The sequence below is a fragment of the Ictalurus punctatus genome, chromosome 14, assembly GCF_001660625.3.
Source record: "Ictalurus punctatus breed USDA103 chromosome 14, Coco_2.0, whole genome shotgun sequence".
Classification (NCBI taxonomy): Eukaryota; Metazoa; Chordata; class Actinopteri; order Siluriformes; family Ictaluridae; genus Ictalurus; species Ictalurus punctatus.
In genome coordinates this window covers 629610-652324 of record NC_030429.2, presented here as the reverse complement: position 1 = coordinate 652324, position 22715 = coordinate 629610, and the positions used below count along the sequence as shown (strand labels likewise).

The 22715-nt window shown below is 48.7% G+C and overlaps 1 protein-coding gene across 1 annotated transcript in view; it reads right to left on the bottom strand.

Moving 5' to 3' along the window:
• Positions 1-660: 660 nt before the first annotated feature.
• Positions 661-22715, bottom strand: part of LOC128634944 (uncharacterized) — a 111283-nt gene continuing 89228 nt past the window's right edge. The window contains exons 2-3 of the mRNA XM_053685914.1: positions 897-1376; positions 661-802 (exon numbers count right to left, since the gene is read on the bottom strand). Of these exons, the coding sequence (XP_053541889.1) occupies positions 694-802; positions 897-1376 (589 nt within the window). The 3' untranslated portion in view covers positions 661-693. The remainder of the gene's footprint in view (positions 803-896; positions 1377-22715) is intronic.

Sequence of the window (22715 nt, the reverse complement as noted above, 5' to 3'; positions counted from 1 at the left end):
CTACTGAATCTAAGATGGACACAACCGCTATTCTTAGAGGGTCTTCCAGGTTATCAAAATGAATATTAAAGTCTCCGACGATTAATGCTTTATCTACAGACACAACCAGGTTTGAGACAAAGTCTGCAAATTCACTAAGTAATTCAGTATATGGCCCTGGGTGTCTGTAAATAATAATTAGAGGAATTGAATTATTTTTTGTGGCTACATAACTTATACTGGTACAAAGAATTTCAAAAGAATGAAATTTATGCTTAGGTTTTTGTGTGACGACTAGATTTTTACTATGGATGAGTCCAACACCTCCTCCTCTACCAGTTGAACGAGGCTGATGTACATAACTGTATCCAGGAGGACTGGCTTCATTTAATGCTATGTACTCGTTTGGTTTAATCCAAGTTTCTGTTAAACACATTAAATTACATTCCTGATCAGTAATGATGTCGTTAACAATAAGAGCCTTAGACGCAAGAGATCTAATGTTTAATAGTCCTAGCCTCAGATCAAAAGTGCTGGCTGTGCATTCAATATGATTTAATTTTATGTTAATTAGGTTACGAAGATCGACTTTCCAAGATTTTCTATATATTTGTATAGCTCGGGGAACAGACACAGTCTCAATAGTATGTATTACCTTTGCCGGATTTTTAGTTGAACATTGATTATACTGAATGTTGTTATTGGAAGATGTACTTACGGTAGGCAGTCACTTGGAGTGTAGCGCCTTGGAAATGTTGTCTGAAAGCAGTTCCGCTCCAAGGCTGCTGGGGTGCAGGCCATCAGGACGAAACAACCTAGGACGCTCCCAGAACAGATTCCAGTTATTGACAAACACCAGATTCTGCTCATTACACCAAGAGACTAACCAATCATTTAATGCTAGAAGTCTACTGAACTTTTCTGCTCCACGTCTGTATGTGGGAAGAGGTCCAGAGACGATGATCTTCGCGGTGGGTGATCTGCCTCGTACCGTCTCGATCAGGCTGGAGAAGTCCCTCTTCAGAACCTCCGTCTGCCGCAGCCTGGTGTCGTTCGTCCCCGCGTGCAGCACAACCGCTCCAATGCGCTCGTCCTTCTTCAGGATCCCGGATACCTGCGCAGCGACATCAAGGACACAAGCACCAGAAAAACAGTGTGTGCGCACCTTACCTTTAGATGAGGCTACACGGACGTTCCACACAATGGAGTCCCCGACGATCACAGCGTTGGGTCTGGTCTGGCGGAGGGGGGCGAAGTGGTTCCTGGTTGGAATCTCGAACACCGGAGGTGGAGAGGGTCCAGCCCGCGCCTTTCGCCGCTGGTTCACCCAAGGCCCGAGGTGTGTTGGCGCCAGCGTGTTGGAGACCACGGCTAGGAAAGTCCTAGGTGCACGGTCCCTGCACAGAGAAACACACGGCGTAGAGGGGCTGGGAGTGGAAATACCACGCTGTGTGCTTACCTTGGATATGTGGGCAGAGGCACAAGATGTTTCCAGCGCAGTTTGTCGCTCCAGCAGCTGGGCCTGCTTGTCGAGTAGGCCGCGGATCTGCTTCTCCACATCCTCCAGTTCCAGCCGCACCATGTGAAGCTCGAGCGAGTCCTCATCTGCACTCAAAACCGGAGAGACAGCAGACATGTTTGTTTGTTTTTGTTTTTTTTTAAAAACAGAACAGCGGTAAGTGAGAAATGTGAAACGTAAACAAGGCTAGCGGTAGGTGATACTAGCGGGCTACAGGCTACAAGCTAGTCGCGGATGTTTTGTAAAAAAAAAAAAAAAAAAAAAAATACAGATCAAATTTGCAACAGCGCAACGTTACGATTGTTATATCTAATGTGGTGTCAGTTATATTTGTATAACGTAAGGTAAATAATTTTAAAGTATAGAGATAAGAAGAAATTAATGTAAATTAATGTAATATCGTTAGCTCGAAGGGTGCTGCTTCCTCAGTGACACATCAGGTTGCCAGATACTCCCTAGTATCCCAACTGCCCCTAACTACTGTATCAACTACTGTATCAACTGTCGCTAAGTACTGTCCCAACTGCACCTAACTACTGTCCGAACTTACCATAACTACTGTCCCAACTGTCGCTAACTGCTGTCCCAACTGGCCCTAACTACAGTTCCAACTGCCCCTAACTACAGTTCCAACTGTCGCTAACTGCTGTCCCAACTGCCCATAACTACAGTTCCAACTGCCGGTAACTACTGTCGCAATTGCCTGTAACTTCTGTCCCAACTGTTAATAACTACGGTCCGATCTGTCCCTAACTACTATCCCATCTGAACCTAACAACTGTCCCAAATGCCCCTAACTACTATCCCAACTGCCACTAACTACTATCCCAACTGCCACTAACCACTGTCCCAACTCTCGCAAAGTACTGCCCCAACTGCAACTACCCACTGTCCAAACTGTCGCTAAGATCTGTCCCATCTGCCGCTAAGTACTGTCCCATCTGCCGCAAACTACTGTCCCAACTCCCGCTAACTACTTTCCCAACTGCTGCAAACTACTGTCCCAACTGTAGCTAAGTGCTGTCCCAACTACACCTAACTACTATCCCAACTGTCCCTAACTACTGTCGCAACTGCCCCAACTATTGTCCCAAATGTTCTTAACTACTGTCCAATCTGTCAATAACTACTGTCTCATCTGTCGCTAACTACAGACCCAACTGCCCCAACTACTGTCCCACCTGTCCCTAACTACTGTCCCAACTGCCCCTACTGCCGCTAACTACTGTCCCAACTGTGGCTAACTACTGTCCCATATGCCACTAACTACTGTCCCAACTGCCCCTAACTACTGTCAAAACTGTCGCTAAGTACTGTCCCAACTCCACCTAACTACTGTCCCATCTGCCGCTAACTACTGCCGCTAACTAGTGTCCCAACTGTCACCAACTACTGTCCCATCTGCCCCTAACAACTAACTAATGTCCCAACTGCCCCAAACTACTGTCCGAACTGTCACTAAGTACTATCCCAACTGCCACTGACTACTGTGGCAACTGCCCCTAACTACTGTCCCAACTGTCGCAAAGTATTGTCCCAACTGCTGCAACCTACTGTCCCAACTTCCCCTAACTACTGTCCAATCTGTCGCTAAATACTGTCCAAATTGCACTTAACTACTGTACCAACTGCCACTAACTACTGTCTCAAATGCCCCTAACTACTATCCCAACTGTCCCTAACTACTGTCGCAACTGCCCCAACTATTGTCCCAAATGTTCTTAACTACTGTCCAATCTGTCAATAACTACTGTCTCATCTGTCGCTAACTACAGACCCAACTGCCCCAACTACTAACCCACCTGTCCCTAACTACAGTCCCAACTGCCCCTACTGCCGCTAACTACTGTCCCAACTGTGGCTAACTACTGTCCCATATGCCACTAACTACTGTCCCAACTGCCACTAACTACTGTCCCATCTGCCGATAACTACTGTCCCAACTGCCCCAACTACTGTCCCAATTGTGCCTAACTACTGTCCCAACTGTGCCTAACTACAGTCCCATTGGTCACTAACAACTGTTCAATCTGTCGCATACTACGGTCCAAACTGCCCCAACTACTGTCCCAACTGTTCCTAACTACTGTCCCAACTGTCACAAACTACTCTCCAAACTGTCCCTACTGCCGCTAACTACTGTCCCAACGGCCCCTACTGCCGATAACTACTGTCCCAACTGTCCCTAACTACTGTCTCAACTGCCACTAAGTACTGTTCCAACTGCCCCTACTGCCGCTAACTACTGTCCCTTCTGACGCTAACTACTGTCCCATCTGTCGCAAACTACTGTCCCATCTGCCGCAAACTACTGTCCCATCTTCCGCAAACAACTATCCCAACCGCCCCTAACTACTGTCCCAACTGTCGCTAACAATTGTCCCAACTGCCCCAAATTACTGTGCCAACTGCCCCTAACTACGGTCTCAACTGTCGGTAACTACTGTCTCAACTGCCCCTAAGTACAGTCAACTGCCCCTAAACGACTGTGCCAACTGCCCCTAACTACTGTCTCAGCTATTGTCCCAAATGTTCTTAACTACTGTCACAACTGCCGCAAACTACTGTCCCATCTGTCGCTAACTACTGTTGCATCTGTCCCAAACTACTGTCCCAACTGCCCATTACTACTATCCCAACTGCCACTACTGCCACTAACTTCTGTCTCAACTACCCCTAACTACTGTCCTAACTGTCCCTAACTACTGTACGAACTCCTGCAAACTACTTTCCCAACTGCTGCAAACTACTGTCCCATCTGCCGATAACTACTGTCTCAACTGCCCATAACTACTGTCCGAACTGCCGCTAACTACTGTCCCATCTGCAGGTACCTACTGTCCCAACTGCTGCAAACTACTGTGCCAACTGCCCCTAACTACAGTCCCAACTGCCGCTAACTACTGTCCCATCTGCAGGTACCTACTGTCCCAACTGCCAATAACTACTGTGACGACTGTCGCTGACCACTGTCTCAACTGACCCTAACTACAGTCCCAACTGTCCCTGACTTCTGTGCCAACTGTCCCTAAATACTGTCCCAAGTGACTCTAACTACTGTCCCAAAGGCCCCTACTGCCACTAACTACTGTCCCAACTGTGCCTAACTACAGCCCCATCTGTCACTAACTGCTGTCCCATCTGTCACTAACTACTGTCCCAACTGCTGCAAACTACTGTGCCAACTGCCCCTAACTACAGTCCCAACTGCCGCTAACTACTTTCCCAACTGCCCCTACCTACTGTCCCATCTGCCACTGACTACTATCCCAACTGCCACAATCTACTGTCCCAACTGTCCCTAACTACTGTCCCAACTGTCCCTAACTACTGTGACAACTGTCGCTAACCACTGCCTCAACTGCCCCTAACTACTGTCCCATCTGTCGCTAACGACTGTCACAACTGCCCCAACTACTGTCCCAATTGTGCCTAACAACTGTCCCAACTGCCTCTAACTACTGTGCCAACTGCCGCAAACAACTGTCCCAAATGTTGCAAACAACTGTCCCAACTGCTGCAAACTACTGTCCCAACTGCTGCTAATTACTGTCTCAACTGCCCTTAACTGCTGTCCCAACTGACCCTAACTACTCCCTCAACTGCTCCTAACTACTGTCCCAACTGTCGCTTACTGTTACCACTGCCCCTAACTACAGTCCCAACTGCCATTAACTACTGTCTCAACTGCCCCTAAGTACAGTCCCAAGTGTCGCTAACTATTCTCTAAACTGCAACAAAACGACTGTGCCAACTGCCCCTAACTACTGTCGCAACTGACCCAACTATTGTCCCAAATGTTCTTAACTACTGTCCCATCTGTCACTAAATACTGTCTCATCTTTCGCTGTCTACTGATCCAACTGCCCCAATTACTGTCCCACCTGTCCCTAACTACTGTCCCAACTGGCCCTACTGCCGCTAAGTACTGTCCCAACTGCCCCTAACTACAGTCCCAACTTCTGCTAACTACTGTCCCAACTGCCCCTACCTACTGTCCCAACTGTACCTAACTACAGTCCCAACTGACCTGGCTATTCTCGGAACTGCCGCTAACTACTGTCTCAACTGGCCCTAACTACTGTCATAAGTGTCACTAACTACTGCCCTAAATGCCCCTATCTACTGTTCAAAAGTGCCCCTAACTACTCTCCCCAATGTTGCTAAGTAATGTGACAACTGTCGCTAACCACACCGTCAACTGCCCCTACTGCCGCTAACTACTGTCCCAACTGTGGCTAACTACTGTCCCAACTGCCAAAACTACTGTCCCAACTTGTCCTAACTACTTTCCGAATTGCCACTAGCTACTGTCCCAACTGCCGCAAACTACTGTCCCAACTGTCCCTACGTACTGTCCCAACTGTCGCTAAGTACTGTTCCAACTGCACCTAACTACTGACTCAACTGCCTCTAACCACTGTTCTAACTGCCTCTAACTACAGTCCCAACTGCCGCTATCTACTGTCCCAACTGTTGCTAACTACTGTCCCAAATGCCCGTAACTACTGTTCCAACTGTCGCTAACTACTGTCCCAATTGTCGCTAACTACTGTGACAACTGTCGCTAACTCCTGTCCAAACTGCCATTATCTACTGTCCCAACTGCCCCTAACTACTGTCCTAACTGCCCCTACTTCCACTAACTACTCTCACAACTGTTGCTAACTACTGTCTCAACTGTTCCTAACTACAGTCCCAACTGCCACTAACTACTGTCATAACTGCGGCAAACTGCTGTCCAAACTGACCCTAACTACTGTCCCAACTGAACCTGGCTACTGTCGAAACTGCCCCAATGTTGCTAACAACTGTGACAATTGTCGGTAACCACTGCGTCAACTACCCCTACTGCCGCTAACTACTGTCACAACTGTTGCTAACTACTGTCTCAACTGTTCCTAACCACGGTCCAAAGTTCCACTAAGTACTGTCCCAACTGCCACTAACTACTGTCCCATCTGCCCCAACTGCAACAAACTACTGTCCCAACTGTGGCTGACTAATGTCCCATCTGTCACTAAGTCCTGTCCGATCTGTCGCTAACTACTGTCCCAACTGCCCCAAAGTACAGTCCCAAGTGTGGCTAACTATGTCCCAACTGCCACAAACTGCTGTCCCAAATGTCGCTAACTACTGTCCCAACTGCCCCTAACTACTGTCCTAACTGCCCCTACTGCCGCTAACTACTGTCACAACTGTTGCTAACTACTGTCTCAACTGTTCCTAACCACGGTCCCAACTGCCACTAACTACTTTCCCAACTGCCACAAACTACTGTCCCATCTGCCCCAACTGCAACAAACTACTGTCCCAACTGTGGCTGACTAGTGTCCAACTGTCACTAACTACTTTCCCAACTGCTCCAAACTATTGTGTCAACTGTCACTAAATACTGTCCCAACTGCCCCTAACAACTGTCCAAACTGCCCGTACTGCCACTAACTACTGTCCCGACTGCCCCTAACTACTGTCCCAACGGGCGTAAACTACAGTCCCAAATGACGCTAACTACGGTCCCAACTGCCCCTACTGCTTCTAACTACTCTCCCGACTGCCCCTACTGCTGCTAACTAATCTCCCAACTGACCCTACCTACAATCCTAAGTGCCACTACTGCAGCTGAAAACTGTTCAACTGCCGATAACTACTGTCCCAACAGCCCATAACTACTTACCCAACAGCCCCTAACGACTGTCAAACTGTCGCTAACTACTGTCCAAACTGCCGCTATCTAATGTCCCGTCACTGACTACTGTCCCATCAGCCCCTAACTACTGTCCTAACTGCCCCTAAATACTGTCCAATCTGTCCCTAACAACTGTCCCAACTGCAGATAACTACTATCCCAACTGCCACTACTGCCACTAACTAAACTCCCAATTGTCGCTAACTACTGTCTCAATTACCCCTAACCACTTTCCCAACTATCCCCAACTTCATTCCCAACTGCCACTAACTACTGTCCCAACTGCCCCTAACTACTGTCTCATCTCACGCTAAGTACTGTCCCAACAGCCCCTAACTACAGTCCCAACTGTCGCTGACTACTGTCCCAAGTGCCCCTAACTGCTGTCCCACTGCCCCTACTGCCGCTAACTACTGTCCCATCTGCCCCAACTACTGTCCCAACTGACGCTGACTACTGTCCTATCTGCACTTAACTACTGTCCCAATTGACGCTATTGTCCCAACTGGCCCAACTACTGTCCCAACTGCCCCTAACTACTGTCCCAACTGCCACTAACTACTGTCCCAACTGCCCATAACTAGTGTCCCAAGTGCTGCTAACTACAGTCCCAATTGTCGCTAACTACTGTCCCAAATTCAGCAACTACTGTGCCAACTGCCATTACCAACTGTAGCAACAGCCGCTAACTACTGTCCCAACGGTGCCTAACTACTGTCCCATATGTCGCTAACTACTGTCCCAACTGCCCCTAAATACTGTCCTAACTGTCGCTAACTAATGTCCCATCTGTCGCTAACTACTGTCACAATTGCCCCAACTACTGTCCCAACTGCCCCTAACTACTGTACCAACTGACACTAACTACTGTCCCAACTGACACTACCTACTGTCCCAACTGCCCCTACTGCCACTAACTACTGTCCCAAGTGTGTCTAACTACTGTCCCATCTGTCGTGAATTACGGTCCCAAGTGCCCCAAATACTGCCCCATCTGTCCCTAACTACTGTCCCAACTGCCCCTAACTACTGTCCCAACTGCCACTAACTACTGTCCCAACTGCCCCTACTGCCGGTAACTACTGTCCCATCTGCCGCTAACTACTGTCCCATCTGCCGCTAACTACTGTCCCAACTGCCCCTAACTATTGTCCAACTGCCACTTACTACTGTCCCAAATGCCACTAACTACTGTCCCAAGTGCCCCTACTGCCGGTAACTATTGTCCCATCAGCCGCTAATTACTTTCACAAATGCACCTAACTACTGTCCCAACTGGCCCTAACTACTGTCCCATCTGCCCCTAACTACTGTTCCAACTGCCCCTACTGCAACTAACCACTATCCCAACTGTGCCTAACTACTGTCCCATCTGTCACTAAGTACTGTCCCATCTGCCCCTAATTACTGTCCCAACTGACAATAACTACTGTCCCAACTGACAATAACTACTGTCCCAACTGCCCCTACTGCCGCTAACTACTGTCCCAACTGTGGCTAACTACTGTCCCATCTGCCGCTAACTACTGTCCCATCTCCCACTAACCACTGTCTCAACTGCCCCGAACTACAGTCCCAACTGTCCCTGACTACTGTGCCAACTGTCACTTACTACTGTCCCAACAGCCCTTAACATCTGTCGCAACAGCCCCAACTACTATCCCAACTGCCAATAACTACTGTCCCAACTGCCACTAAATACTCTCCCAACTGCCCCTACTGCCGTTAACAACTGTCCAAACTGTGGCTAACTACTGTCCCATCTGCCGCTAAATACTGTCCCAACTGCCCCTAACTATTGACCCAACTGTCGCTAAGTACTGTCCCAACTGTGGCGAACTGCTGTCCCAACTGCCCCATCTACAATCCCAACTGTGCCTAACCACTGTCCCAAATGCCTCTAACTAATGTCCCATCTTCCTAAACTACTGTCCCACCAGTTCCAAACTACTGACGCAACTGCCACTAAATACTTTCCCATCTGCCACTAACTACTGTCTCAAATGCCCCTAACTACTGTGCCAACTGTCACTAACTACTGTCCCCACTGCCCCAACTACTGTCCCAACTACTCCGAACTACTGTCCCATCTGCCCCTAACTACTGTCTCAACACCCCCTAACTATTGTCTCAACTGCCACTAACTACAGTCTCAACTGCCCCTAACTACTGTCCGAACTGCTGCTAACCACTGTTCCAACTGCCCCATCTACGATCCCAACTGGAACTAACTACTGTCCCAACTGTACCTAACTACTGTACCGTCTGTCGCTAACTACTGCCCCAACTGCCAATAACTAATGTCCCATCTTCCCCGACTACTGTCCCACCTGTTCCAAACTACTGCCCAACTGCCGGTAACTGTCCCAACTGCCATTAACTACTGTGAAGACTGTCGCTGTCCACTGTCTCAACTGCCGCAAACTACTGTCCCAACTGCCACAAACGATTGTCCCAACTGCCGCAAACGACTGTCCCAAATGTGGCAAACGACTGACTGAACTGCTGCAAACTACTGTCCCAACTGCACCTAACAACTGTCCCAACTGTACTAACTACTGTCGAAACAGCCGGAAACTACTGTCCCATCTTCTGCAAACTACTGTCCCAACTGCCCCGAACTATTGTCCCATCTGCCGTTAACTTCTGTCTCACCTGCTCCTAACTACAATCACAACTGCCGCTAACTACTGTGCCAACTGTTCCTAACTACTGTCCCATCTGCCACTAACTACTGTCTCAAGTGTCGCTAACTACTGTCTCAAATGCCCGTATCTACTGTCCCAACTTACGCTAACTACTGTCCCAACTGTCACTGACTACTGTCCCATCTGTCCCTAAATACTGTCCCAATGTTAGCCGACTACTGTCCCAACTGCCCATAATTACTGTCCGAACTGCCACGAACTACTGTCCCAACTGCCATGAACTACTGTCTCAAGTGTCGCTAAGTACTGTCTCAAATGCCCGTATCTACTGTCCCAACTTACGCTAACTACTGTCCCAACTGTCACTGACTACTGTCCCATCTGTCCCTAAATACTGTCCCAATGTTAGCCGACTACTGTCCCAACTGCCCATAATTACTGTCCGAACTGCCACAAACTACTGTCCCAACTGCCATGAACTACTGTCTCAAGTGTCGCTAAGTACTGTCTCAAATGCCCGTATCTACTGTCCCAACTGCCGCTAACTACTGTCCAAACTGTCACTGACGACTGTCCCATCTGTCCCTAAATACTGTCCCAACGTTAGCCGACTACTGTCCCAACTGCCCCTAACTACTGTGCGAACTGCCACGAACTACTGTCGCAACTGCCACGAACTACTGTCCCAACTGTCAATAACTACTGTCCAACGTGCCCCTAAATACTGTCCCAACTGCCCCTACTGCCGGTAACTACTGTTCCAGCTGTGGCTAGCGACTGTCCCATTTGCCGATAACTAATGTCCCAACAGCCGGAAACTACTATCCCATCTGCCGTTAACTACTGTCTCAACTGCCACTAACAACTGTCCCAACTGCCGCTTACTACTGTCCCACATGCCCCCAACTACTGTGACAACTGTCGCTAACTACTCTCTCAAGTGTCACTAACTACTGACCTAAATGCCCCTAACTACTGTCCCAACTGTCGTTAACTACTGTCTCAACTGCCTCTAACTACTGTCCCAAATGACTGTAACTTCTATCCGAACTGTCACTAACTACTGTCCCTACTGCCCCTAACTACTGTCCCAACTGTCGCTAACTACTGTCTCAACTGCCCCTAACTACTTTCCCAACTATCAGTAACTACTGTCCCAACTGCCCCTAACTACTGTCCCAACTGTCGCTAACTACTGTCCCAACTGCCCCTAACTACTGTCTCAAGTGCCAACAACTATTCTCCAACAGCCACTACTGCCGCCAACTACAGTCCCAAGTGTCGCTATCTACTGTCCCAACTGCCCCTAACTACTGTCTCAACTGCCCCTAACTACTGCAAACTACTGTCCCAACTGCCCCTAACTACTGAAAACTACTGTCCCAACTGCTGCAAACTACTGTCCCAACTGTCGCTAAGCACTGTCCCAACTGTCACTAAATACAGTCTCAACTGCCCCTAACTACTGTCCCAACTGCCGCTAAATTCTGTCCAACAGCCCAAACTACTGTCGCAACTGTCGCTGTCTACTGTCCCATCTGCCCCTAACTACTGTCCCAACTGCCCCTAACTACTGCAAACTACTGTCCCAACTGCCCCTAACTACTGCAAACTACTGTCCCAACTGCTGCAAACTACTGTCCCAACTGTCGCTAAGCACTGTCCCAACTGTCACTAAATACAGTCCCAACTGATGCTAACTACTGTCACATCTGCCCATACTGCCACTATCTACTGTCCCAACTGCCCCTAACTACTGTCCCAACTGCCGCTAAATTCTGTCCAACAGCCCAAACTACTGTCGCAACTGTCGCTGTCTACTGTCCCATCTGCCCCTAACTACTGTCCCAACTGCGCCAACTACTGTGCCAACTGCCACAAACTGCTATCCCAACTGACCCTAAATACTGCCCCAACAGCCCCTAACTAGTGTCACAACTGCCCCTACTGCCGCTAACTACTGTCCCAAATGCCGCAAACTACTGTCCCAACTGCACCTAACTACTGTTCCAACTGTGGTTAACTACTGTCCCAACTGCCCCCAACTACTGTCCCATCTGTTGCCAAGTACTGTCCCAACTGAACCTGTCTACTGTCCCAACTGTTGCTAACTACTGTACCAACTGTGGCTAACTACTGTCCCAACTGTCACTAACTACTGTAACAACTGCACCTACTGTCCCAACTGCCGCTAACTACTGTCTCAACTGCCCATGACTATTTCCCAACTGCCTCTAACTATTGTTTCAAATGTGTCTAATGTCCCAAATGTCAAACTACTGTCCCAACTGCCCCTAACTACTGTCCCAACTGCCCCTAACTACTGCAAACTACTGTCCCAACTGCCCCTAACTACTGCAAACTACTGTCCCAACTGCTGCAAACTACTGTCCCAACTGTCGCTAAGCACTGTCCCAACTGTCACTAAATACAGTCCCAACTGATGCTAACTACTGTCACATCTGCCCATACTGCCACTATCTACTGTCCCAACTGCCCCTAACTACTGTCCCAACTGCCGCTAAATTCTGTCCAACAGCCCAAACTACTGTCGCAACTGTCGCTGTCTACTGTCCCATCTGCCCCTAACTACTGTCCCAACTGCCCCTAACTACTGCAAACTACTGTCCCAACTGCCCCTAACTACTGCAAACTACTGTCCCAACTGCTGCAAACTACTGTCCCAACTGTCGCTAAGCACTGTCCCAACTGTCACTAAATACAGTCCCAACTGATGCTAACTACTGTCACATCTGCCCATACTGCCACTATCTACTGTCCCAACTGCCCCTAACTACTGTCCCAACTGCCGCTAAATTCTGTCCAACAGCCCAAACTACTGTCGCAACTGTCGCTGTCTACTGTCCCATCTGCCCCTAACTACTGTCCCAACTGCGCCAGCTACTGTGCCAACTGCCACAAACTGCTATCCCAACTGACCCTAAATACTGCCCCAACAGCCCCTAACTAGTGTCACAACTACCCATACTGCCGCTAACTACTGTCTCAACTACCCCTAACTACTGTCACAACTGTCGGTAACTACGGTCTTAACTGCACATAACTACTGTCACAACTGGCCCAACTACTGTTCCAACTGTCCCAAACTACTGTCGAGACTGCCGCTAACTACAGTCCCAACTGCTGCTTACTACTGTCCAAACTGCGACTAACTACTGTCCCAACTGCCCCTAACTCCTGCCCCTACTGCCGTAAACTACTGTCCAAACTGCCCGTAACTACTGTCCCAACTGCACCAACTACTGTCCCGACAGCCCATAACTACTGTCCCAACTGCCACTACTGCCGCTTACTACTGTCCGAAGTGTCAGTAACTACTGTCCCAACTGTCCAAACTACTGTCCAACTGCCCAAACTACTTTCGCAACTGTCGCTGTCTGCTGTCCCATCTGTCCCTAATTACTCTCCCAACTGTCGTTAACTACTGTCCCAACTGCCCCAACAACAGTCCCAACTGCCCCTAACGACTACTGGTAACTTCTGTCTCAACTGCCCCTAACTACTGTCCCAACGGTCCTTAACCACTGTCCCAAATGCCCCTAACTACTGTCCCATCTGCCCCAACTACTGTCCCACCCTCTACAAACTACTGTCCCATCTCCCGGTAACTACTGTCCCAACTGCCCCTGACTACTGTGCCAACTGTCACTAACTACTGTCCCAACTGCCCTTAACATCTGTCGCAACAGCCCCAACTACTGTCCCAAATGCCAATAACTACTGTCCCAACTGCCCCTACTGCCACTAACTACTGTCCCAACTGAGCCTAACTAATGCCCCATCTGTCACTGACTGCTGTCCCAACCGCCACTAACTACTTTCCCAACTGCCCCTACTGCCGCTAACTACTGTCCCAAATGCCGCAAACTACTGACCCAACTGCACCTAACTACTGTTTCAACTGTGGTTAACTACTGTCCCAACTGCCCCAACTACTGTCCCATCTGTTGCCAAGTACTGTCCCAACTGAACCTGTCTACTGTCCCAACTGTTGCTAACTACTGTACCAACTGTGGCTAACTACTGTCCCAACTGTCACTAACTACTGTAACAACTGCACCTACTGTCCCAACTGCCGCTAAATACTGTCTCAACTGCCCATGACTATTTCCCAACTGCCTCTAACTATTGTTTCAAATGTGTCTAATGTCCCAAATGTCAAACTACTGTCCAAACTGCCCCTAACTACTGTCCCAACTGCCCCTAACTACTGTGACTACTGTCGCTAACTACTGTCACAACTGTCGCAAAATACTGTCAAATGCCGCTAACTACTGTCCCAACTGTCGCTAACAATTGAACCATGTGCCGCGAACTACTGTCCCAACTGTCGCTACCTACTGTCCCAACTGCCCCTAACTACTATCACATCTGCCACTAACTACTGTCCCAACTGTGGCTAACTACTGTCACAAATGCCCCTACTGCAACTAACTACTGCCCCAAATCTGGCTAACTACTGTCCTATCTGCCGCAAACTACTGTCCCATCTGCCGCTCATTACTGTCCTAACTCCTGCAAACTACTCTCGCAACCAATGCAAACTACTGTCCCAACTGCCACTAACTATTGTCCCAACTGTCTATAACTACTGTCCCATCTACTGCAAACAACTGTCCCAACTGCACCTAACTACTGTCCCAACTGCCCCTAACTACTGTCCCAATGGCAACTAACTTCTGTCCCAACTGCCCCTTCTGCCACTAACTACTGTCCCATCTGTCACTAACTAATGACCCATCTGTCGCTGTTCCAACTACTGTCCCATCTGTCGCGAACTACTGTCCCATCTGTCACTGACTACTGTCCCAACTGCCACAAGTACTTTCCCAACTGTCGCTAAGTACTGTGACAACTGCACCTAACTACTGTCCCAACTGCCGCTAACTACTGTCTCAACTGCCACTAACTACTGTCCCAACTGCCACTAACTACTGTCCCAACTATCGCTAACTACTGTCTGAACTCTCGCTAACAACCGTCAAATGCCTCTAACTGCTGTCACAACTATCACTAACTACAATCCCAACAGCCGCAAACTACTGTACCATGTGCCTGAAACTACTGTTCCAACTGCCCCTAACTACTACAATCCCAACTGCTGCAAACTTCTGTCCCAACTGCCTCTAACTACTTTCCCAACTGAGCCTAACTACTGTCCCAACTGCCCCTACTGCCACTAACTACTGTCCCAACTGTGGATAACTACTGTCCCAACTGCACCTAACTACTGTTGCAACTGATGCCAACTCCTGTCCCAACTGCCACAAACTACTGCGCCAAATGCCCCTAACTACGGGTCCAACTGTCCCTAACTACTGGCCCAACTGCCCCTAACTACTGTCCCAACTGACTCTACTTCCACTAACTAGTGTTCCATCTGCCGCTAACTACTGTCCCAACAGCCCCAATTTACTGTCCCGTCTGAACCTAACTACTGTCCCAACTGCCGCTAACTACTGTCCCAACTGTGACTAAGTACTGTCCCAACTGCCACTAACTAATGTCGCAACTGCCCTACTGCCTCCAAGTACCGTCCCAAATGTCGCTAAGTACTGTCCCAACTGCGCCCAACTACTATCCCAAATGCCAATAACTACTGTCCCATCTGCCCCAACTACTGTCCCTAACTACTTTTCCAACTGCGGCAAACTATTGTCCCAACTGTCCCTAACTACTGTCCTAACTGCCACTAATTATTGTCCCAACTGTCCCTAACTACTGTGCCAACTGCCACTAACTACTGTCTCAACTGCCCCTAACTACTGTCCCAACTGTCGCTAACTACTGTCCCAATTGCCGCTAACTAGAGTCCCAACTGCCACTAACTACTGTCCCAACTGTCGCTAACTACTGTCCCAATTGCCGCTAACTAGAGTCCCAACTGCCACTAACTACTGTCCCAACTGACACTTACTACTGTGCCAACTGCCACGACTGCCGCTAACTACTATCGCAACTGTCGCTAACCACTGTCTCAACTGCCCCTAAGTACAGTCCCAAATGTCACTAACTATTGTCCCAACTGCACCTAACTACTCTCCCAACTGCCGCTAACTTCTGTCCCAACTATCCAGAACTACGGTCCCAACTGCCGCTATCTACTGCCTCAACTGCCCCTAACTACTGTGCTAACTGTCACTAACTACTGTCCCAATTGCCGCTATCTAATGTCCCGTCACTGACTACTGTCCCATCAGCCCCTAACTACTGTCCCAACAGCCACAAACTACAGTCCCAACTGCCACTAACTACTGTCCCAACAGCCACAAACTACAGTCCCAACTGCCACTAACTACTGTCCCATCTGTCGCATACTACTGTCCCAACTTTACCAAACTATTGTCCCAACTGCTGCTAACTACTTTCCCAAATACCCCTAACTACTGTCCCAACTGCACCTAACTTCTGTCCTAACTGCCCCTACTGCCACTAACTACTGTCCCAAATGTGCCTAACTACTACCCCATCTGTCACTAACTGCAGTCCCATCTGTCACTAACTACTGTCCCAACTGCCACTAACTACTGTCCCAACTGCCCCTACTGCCGCTAACTACCGTCCCACCTGCCACATACTACTGTCCCAACTGCCCTAAACGATTGTCCCAAATGCTGCAAACTACTGTCCCAACTGCTTCAATCTACTGTCCCAACTGCACCTAACTGCTGTCCCAACTGTCGCTAACTACTGTCCCAATTGCCGCTAACTAGAGTCCCAACTGCCACTAACTACTGTCCCAACTGACACTTACTACTGTGCCAACTGCCCCGATTGCCGCTAACTACTATCGCAACTGTCGCTAACTACTGTCTCAACTGCCCCTAAGTACAGTCCCAACTGTCGCTAACTATTGTCCCAACTGCACCTAACTACTCTCCCAACTGCCGCTAACTTCTGTCCCAACTATCCAGAACTACTGCCTCAACTGCCCCTAACTACTGTCCCAACAGCCACAAACTACAGTCCCATCTGCCACTAACTACTGTCCCATCTGTCGCATACTACTGTCCCAACTTTACCAAACTACTGTCCCAACTGCTGCTAACTACTTTCCCAAATACCCCTAACTACTGTCCCAACTGCACCTAACTTCTGTCCTAACTGCCCCTACTGCCACTAACTACAGTCCCAAATGTGCGTAACTACTACCCCATCTGTCACTAACTGCAGTCCAATCTGTCACTAACTACTGTCCCAACTGCCCCTACTGCCGCTAACTACCGTCCCACCTGCCACATACTACTGTCCCAACTGCCGCAAACGATTGTCCCAAATGCTGCAAACTACTGTCCCAACTGCTTCAATCTACTGTCCCAACTGCACCTAACTGCTGTCCCAACTGCCACTAACTAGTATCCCAACGGTGGCTAACTACTGTCCCAACTGTTCCTACCCACTGTCCCATCTGCCGCTAACTACTGTCCCAACTGCCCCTACTTACTGTCCTAACTGTCGCAAACTACTGCCCCAACTACTGTCACAACTGCCCCAATTACTGTCCCAACTGCCCATAACTACTGTCCCAACTGCCCATAACTATTGTCCCAACTGCGACTAACTACTGTCCCAACTGTCGCTAACTACTGCCCCAACTGCTCTAACTACTGTCCAATTGTGGCAAACTACTGTCCCAACTGCCCCAATTACTGTCCCAACTGCCCCGAAATACTGTCCCAACTGCCACTAACTACTGTCTGAACTGCCCCTAACTAGTGAAACAACTGCACCTACTGCCGCTAACTACTTTCCCAACTGCCGATAACTACCGTCCCAACTGTCACGAATTACTATCCCAACTGCCCCTAATTACTGTCCCAACTGCCGCAAACTACAGTCCCAACAGCCAGTAACTACTATCCCAACTGCCCCTACCTACTGACCCAACTGCCGCTAACTACACTCCCAACTGACCCTAACTACTCTCCTAACTGCAGCTACTGCCGCTTACTACTTTCCAACTTCCGCTATCTACTGTCCCAACTGTCGCTAACTACTGTACCAGGTGCCTCTAACAACTGTTGAAACTGTCGCTATCTACTGTGCCAACTGACACTTACTACAGTCCCAACTGTCGCTACGTACTGTCCCAACCTCCCCTAACTACTGTCCCAACTGCCCCTAACGACTGTCCCATCTGCCCCTAACAACTATCCCAACTGCCCATAACTTCTTTCCCAATTGCCACTAACTAATGTCCCAACTTCCCCTACTGCTGCTAACTACTGTCCCATCTGCCCCAACTACTGTCTCATCTGCCGCTAACTACTGTCCTAACTGTCGCAAACTACTGTCCCAGCTGCCCCAACTGCCCATAACTACTGTCCTAACTGCCCCTAACTATTATATCAACTGCCGCTAACTACTGTCCCAACTGCCACTAACTACTGTCCCAACAGCCCCTACTGCCGCTAACTACTTTCCCAACTGTGCTTAACTACTGTCACATCTGTCGCTAACTACTGTCCCAAATGCCCCAACTACTGTCCCAATTGCCACTAACTACTGTGCCAACAGCCCCTACAGCCGCTAACTACTGTCCCAACTGTGCCTAACTACTGTCCCATCTGTGGCTAACTACTGACCCAACTGCCACTAACTACTGTCCCAACTGCCCATAGTGCCGATAACTACGGTCCCAACTGTGTTTAACTACTGTCCCATATGCCCCTAACTACTGTCCCAACTGCCGCTAACTTTTGTCCCAACTGCCCTTAACTTCTGTCCCATCTGCGGGTAACTACTGGCTCAACTAAACCTAACTACTGTCAAACTGTCACTAACTACTGTTCCAACTGCCCAAACTGCCCATAACTACTGTCCCAACTGCCTATAACTATTGTCCCAACTGCCCCAACTGCCGCTAACTATGGTCCCAACTTTCGCCAACTACTGTCCCAAGTGCCCCGATTACTGTCCCAACTGCCACTAACTACTGTCCCAACTGCCCCAAATACTGTCCCAACTACCATTAACTACTGTCCCAACTGCCCCTACTGCCCGTAACTACGGTCCAATCTGCTGCTAACTTCTGTCCCAACAGCCACTAACTACTGTCCCAACTGTGCCTGACTACTCTCACAACTGTCGCTAACTACTGTCTCAACGGGCCCAACTACTGTCTGAACTGTCCCAACTGGCATTAACTACTGTCCCATCTGCCCTACTTCCGCTAAGTACTGTCCCAACTGTGGCTAACTATTGTCCCAACTGTCGCTAAGTACTGTCCCCACTGCACCTAACTACTATCCCAACTGCCGATAACTACTTTCCCAACTGCCCCTACCTACTGTCAAATGTCACTAACTACAGTCCCATCTGTCGCATACTACTGTCCCAACTGCCCCAACTACTCTCCCAACTGTCCCTAACTACTGTTCCAACTGCTACAAACTACTGTCCCAACTGTGGCTAACTACTGTCCCATCAGCCGCTAACTACCATCTCAACTGACCCTAACTACTGTCCCAACAGCCGCAAACTACAGTCCCAACTGCCACTAACTACTGTCCCAACTGTCCCTAACAACTGTCCAACTGTGCCTAACTACTGTACCATCTGTCGCATACTACTGTCCCAACTACTGTCCCACCTGTTCCAAACTACAGTCCCAACTGCTGCTAACTACTGTCCCAAATTCCCCTAACTACTGTCCCAACTCCCCCAACTACTGTCCCAACTGCCCCTACTGCCACTAACTACTGTCCCAACGGCAGCAAACTATTGCCCTAAATGCTGCAAACTACTGTCCCAACTGTTTCAATCTACTGTCCCAACTGCACCTAACTACTGTCCCAATTGCCGCTAACTACTGTCCCAACTGTCGCTAACCACTGTGACAACTGTCGCTAACTACTGTCTCAACTGCCCCTAACTACAGTCCCAACTGCTAACTGCTGTCCAAACTGTCCATAACTTCTGTGCCAACTGCCCCTACTGCAGAGAACTACTGTCCCAACTGTCGCTAACTACTGTCCCAACTACTGTTCCAACTTTTGCTAACTACTGTCCCAACTGCCGCTTACTTCTGTCCCAACTGTGGCTAACTACTGTCCCAACTGCCCCCAACTACTTTCCCAACTTCCGCTAACTACTGTCCCAACGTCCCCTACTGCCGCTAACTAGTGTCCCAACGGTGACTAACTAATGTCCCATCTGACACTAACTACTGTCCCATCTGTCGCATACTACGATCCCAACTGCCCCAAATAATGTCCCAACTGCCCCTAACTACTGTCCCAACTGCCCCTTCTGCCGCTAACTACTGTCCCATCTGTCGCTGACATCAATTCAATTTTATTTGTATAGCGCTTTTTACAATGGACATTGTCTCAAAGCAGCTTTACAGAAATATCAACATGGTATACAGATATTAAAGGTGCGAATTTATCCCAACTGAGCAAGCCACAGAGTGGCGACGGTGGCACGGAAAAACTCCCTAAGATGTTTTAAGGGGAAGAAACCTTGAGAGGAACCTGACTCAGAAGGGAAACCATCCTCATCTGGGTAACAACAGTTAGTGTGAAAAAGTTCATTATGGATTTATATGAAGTCTGTATGGCATTAGGCGCAGCCGTAGTCCCAGCAGTCTGGAATTAAAGAAGATTTGAGCTCCATCCAGAGGCAGAAAGGATCTGGATCTCTAGTATCTCCATAAATTCATGTGGGGCTCGGCGAAAGGAGAGAGGGAGAAAAAAGATAAGTATGACTGCGAAGTAGTAGAACAGAATCTAGTCAAGGTAGGCTTGAGTAAACAAATACGTTTTAAGCTTAGACTTAAACACTGAGACTGTGTCTGAGTCCCGAACACTAATAGGAAGACTGTTCCATAACTGTGGGGCTCTATAACAGAAAGCTCTGCCCCCTGCTGTAGCCTTCACTATTCGAGGTACCGTCAAATAGCCTGCATCTTTTGACCTAAGTAGGCGTGGCGGATCATATAAAACCAAAAGGTCGCTTAGATATTGTGGCGCGAGACCATTCACTGCTTTATAGGTTAATAAAAGTATTTTATAATTAATGCGAGATTTTACTGGGAGCCAATGCAGTATTGATAATATCGGTGTGATATGGTCGTATCTTCTAGTTCTAGTTAGGACTCTAGCAGCTGTATTCTGGACTAACTGGAGCTTATTTATATTCCTACTGGAACATCCAGACAGTATGGCATTACAGTAATCTAATCTGGAGGTGATAAATGCATGAACTAGTATTTCCGCATCATGTAGTGACAATATGTTTCTTATGTTAGAAATATTTCTGAGATGGAAGAAGGCTATCCTAGTAATATTATCTACATGAGCATCAAATGATAGGTTGGAGTCAATAATCACTCCAAGGTCTTTAACTGCTGTACATGATGAAACAGAAAGACCGACCAGAGTAACCATGTGCTAACTTCTGTCCCAACTGCCCCTAACTACTGTCCCAACGGCCCCTCCTGCCGCTAACTACTGTCCCAACTGTGGCTAACTACTGTCCCATATGCGACTAACTACTCTCCCAACTGCCCCGAACTGCTGTGACAACTGTGGATAACTACTGTCTCAACTGTCACTAACTATTGTCTCAAATGCCCGTAACTACTGTCCCAACTGTCGCTGACTACTGTCCCAACTGCCCCTAACTATTGACCCAACTGCCGCTAAGTACTGTCCCAACTGCGGCGAACTGCTGTCCGAACTGCCCCAACTACAATCCCAACTGTACCTAACCACTGTCCCAACTGCCCCTAACTACTGTCTCAACTGTCGCTAACTACTGTCTCAAATTCCCGTAACTACTGTCCCAACTGCCCCAACTCCTGTCCCAACTTCCCATAACCACTGTCTCAACTGCCACTAACTACAGTCCCAACTGCCACGACTGCCACTAACTACTGTCCCAACTGCCCCAACTACTCTCCCAACTGGGACTAACTACTGTCCCAACTGGTGCAAACTATTGTCCCAACTGCCCCTAACTACTGTCGCTAAGTACTGTCCCGACTGCTCCTACTGCCGCTAACTACTGTTCCAACGGTGCCTAACTACAGTCCCATTTGTCGCTAACTACTGTCCCAATTGCCTCAACTACTGTCCCAACTGTCCCAACTACTGTCCCAACTGTCCCAACTACTGTCCCGACTGCTCCTACTGCAGCTGACCACTGTGCCAACTGTGCCTACCTACTGTCCAATCTGTCCATAACTACTGTCCCATATGTCGCAAATTACTGTCTCAACTGCCCCTAACTACTGTCGAACTGCCGAACTACTGTCCTAACTGCCGCTAACTACTGTCTGAACTGTGCCTAACGGTTGTCCCATCTGTAGCTAACGGCTGTCTCATCTGTCGCTAACTACTGTCCCAACTGCCACTACTGCCACTGAGTACTGTCCCAACCATGGCTAACCACTGTCCTATCTGCCGCTAACTGTCGCTGTCCACTATCTCAACTGCCCCAACTACTGTCCCAACTGACTGCCCCTACTGCCGCTAACTACTGTCCCAACTGCCACAAACTATTGTCCCAACTGCCGCAAACGACTGTCCCAAATGTGGCAAACGACTGACCCAACTGCTGCAAACTACTGTCCCAACTGCAGCTAACTACTGTCCCATCTGCCCCAAACCTACTGTCCAATCTGCCGCTAACTACTGCCTCAAGTGCCCCTAACTACTGTCCCAAATGTCTCTAACTACTGTTGAAACTGCCCCTAACTACTGTTGAAACTGCCCCTAACTACTGTCCAATCAGCCGGTAACTACTGTCTCAACTGCCACTAACTACTATCCCAACTGTCGCTAACTACTTTTCCAACTGCCTCTAACTACTGTCCCAACTGCTGCAAACTATTGTCCCAACTGCCCCTAACTAC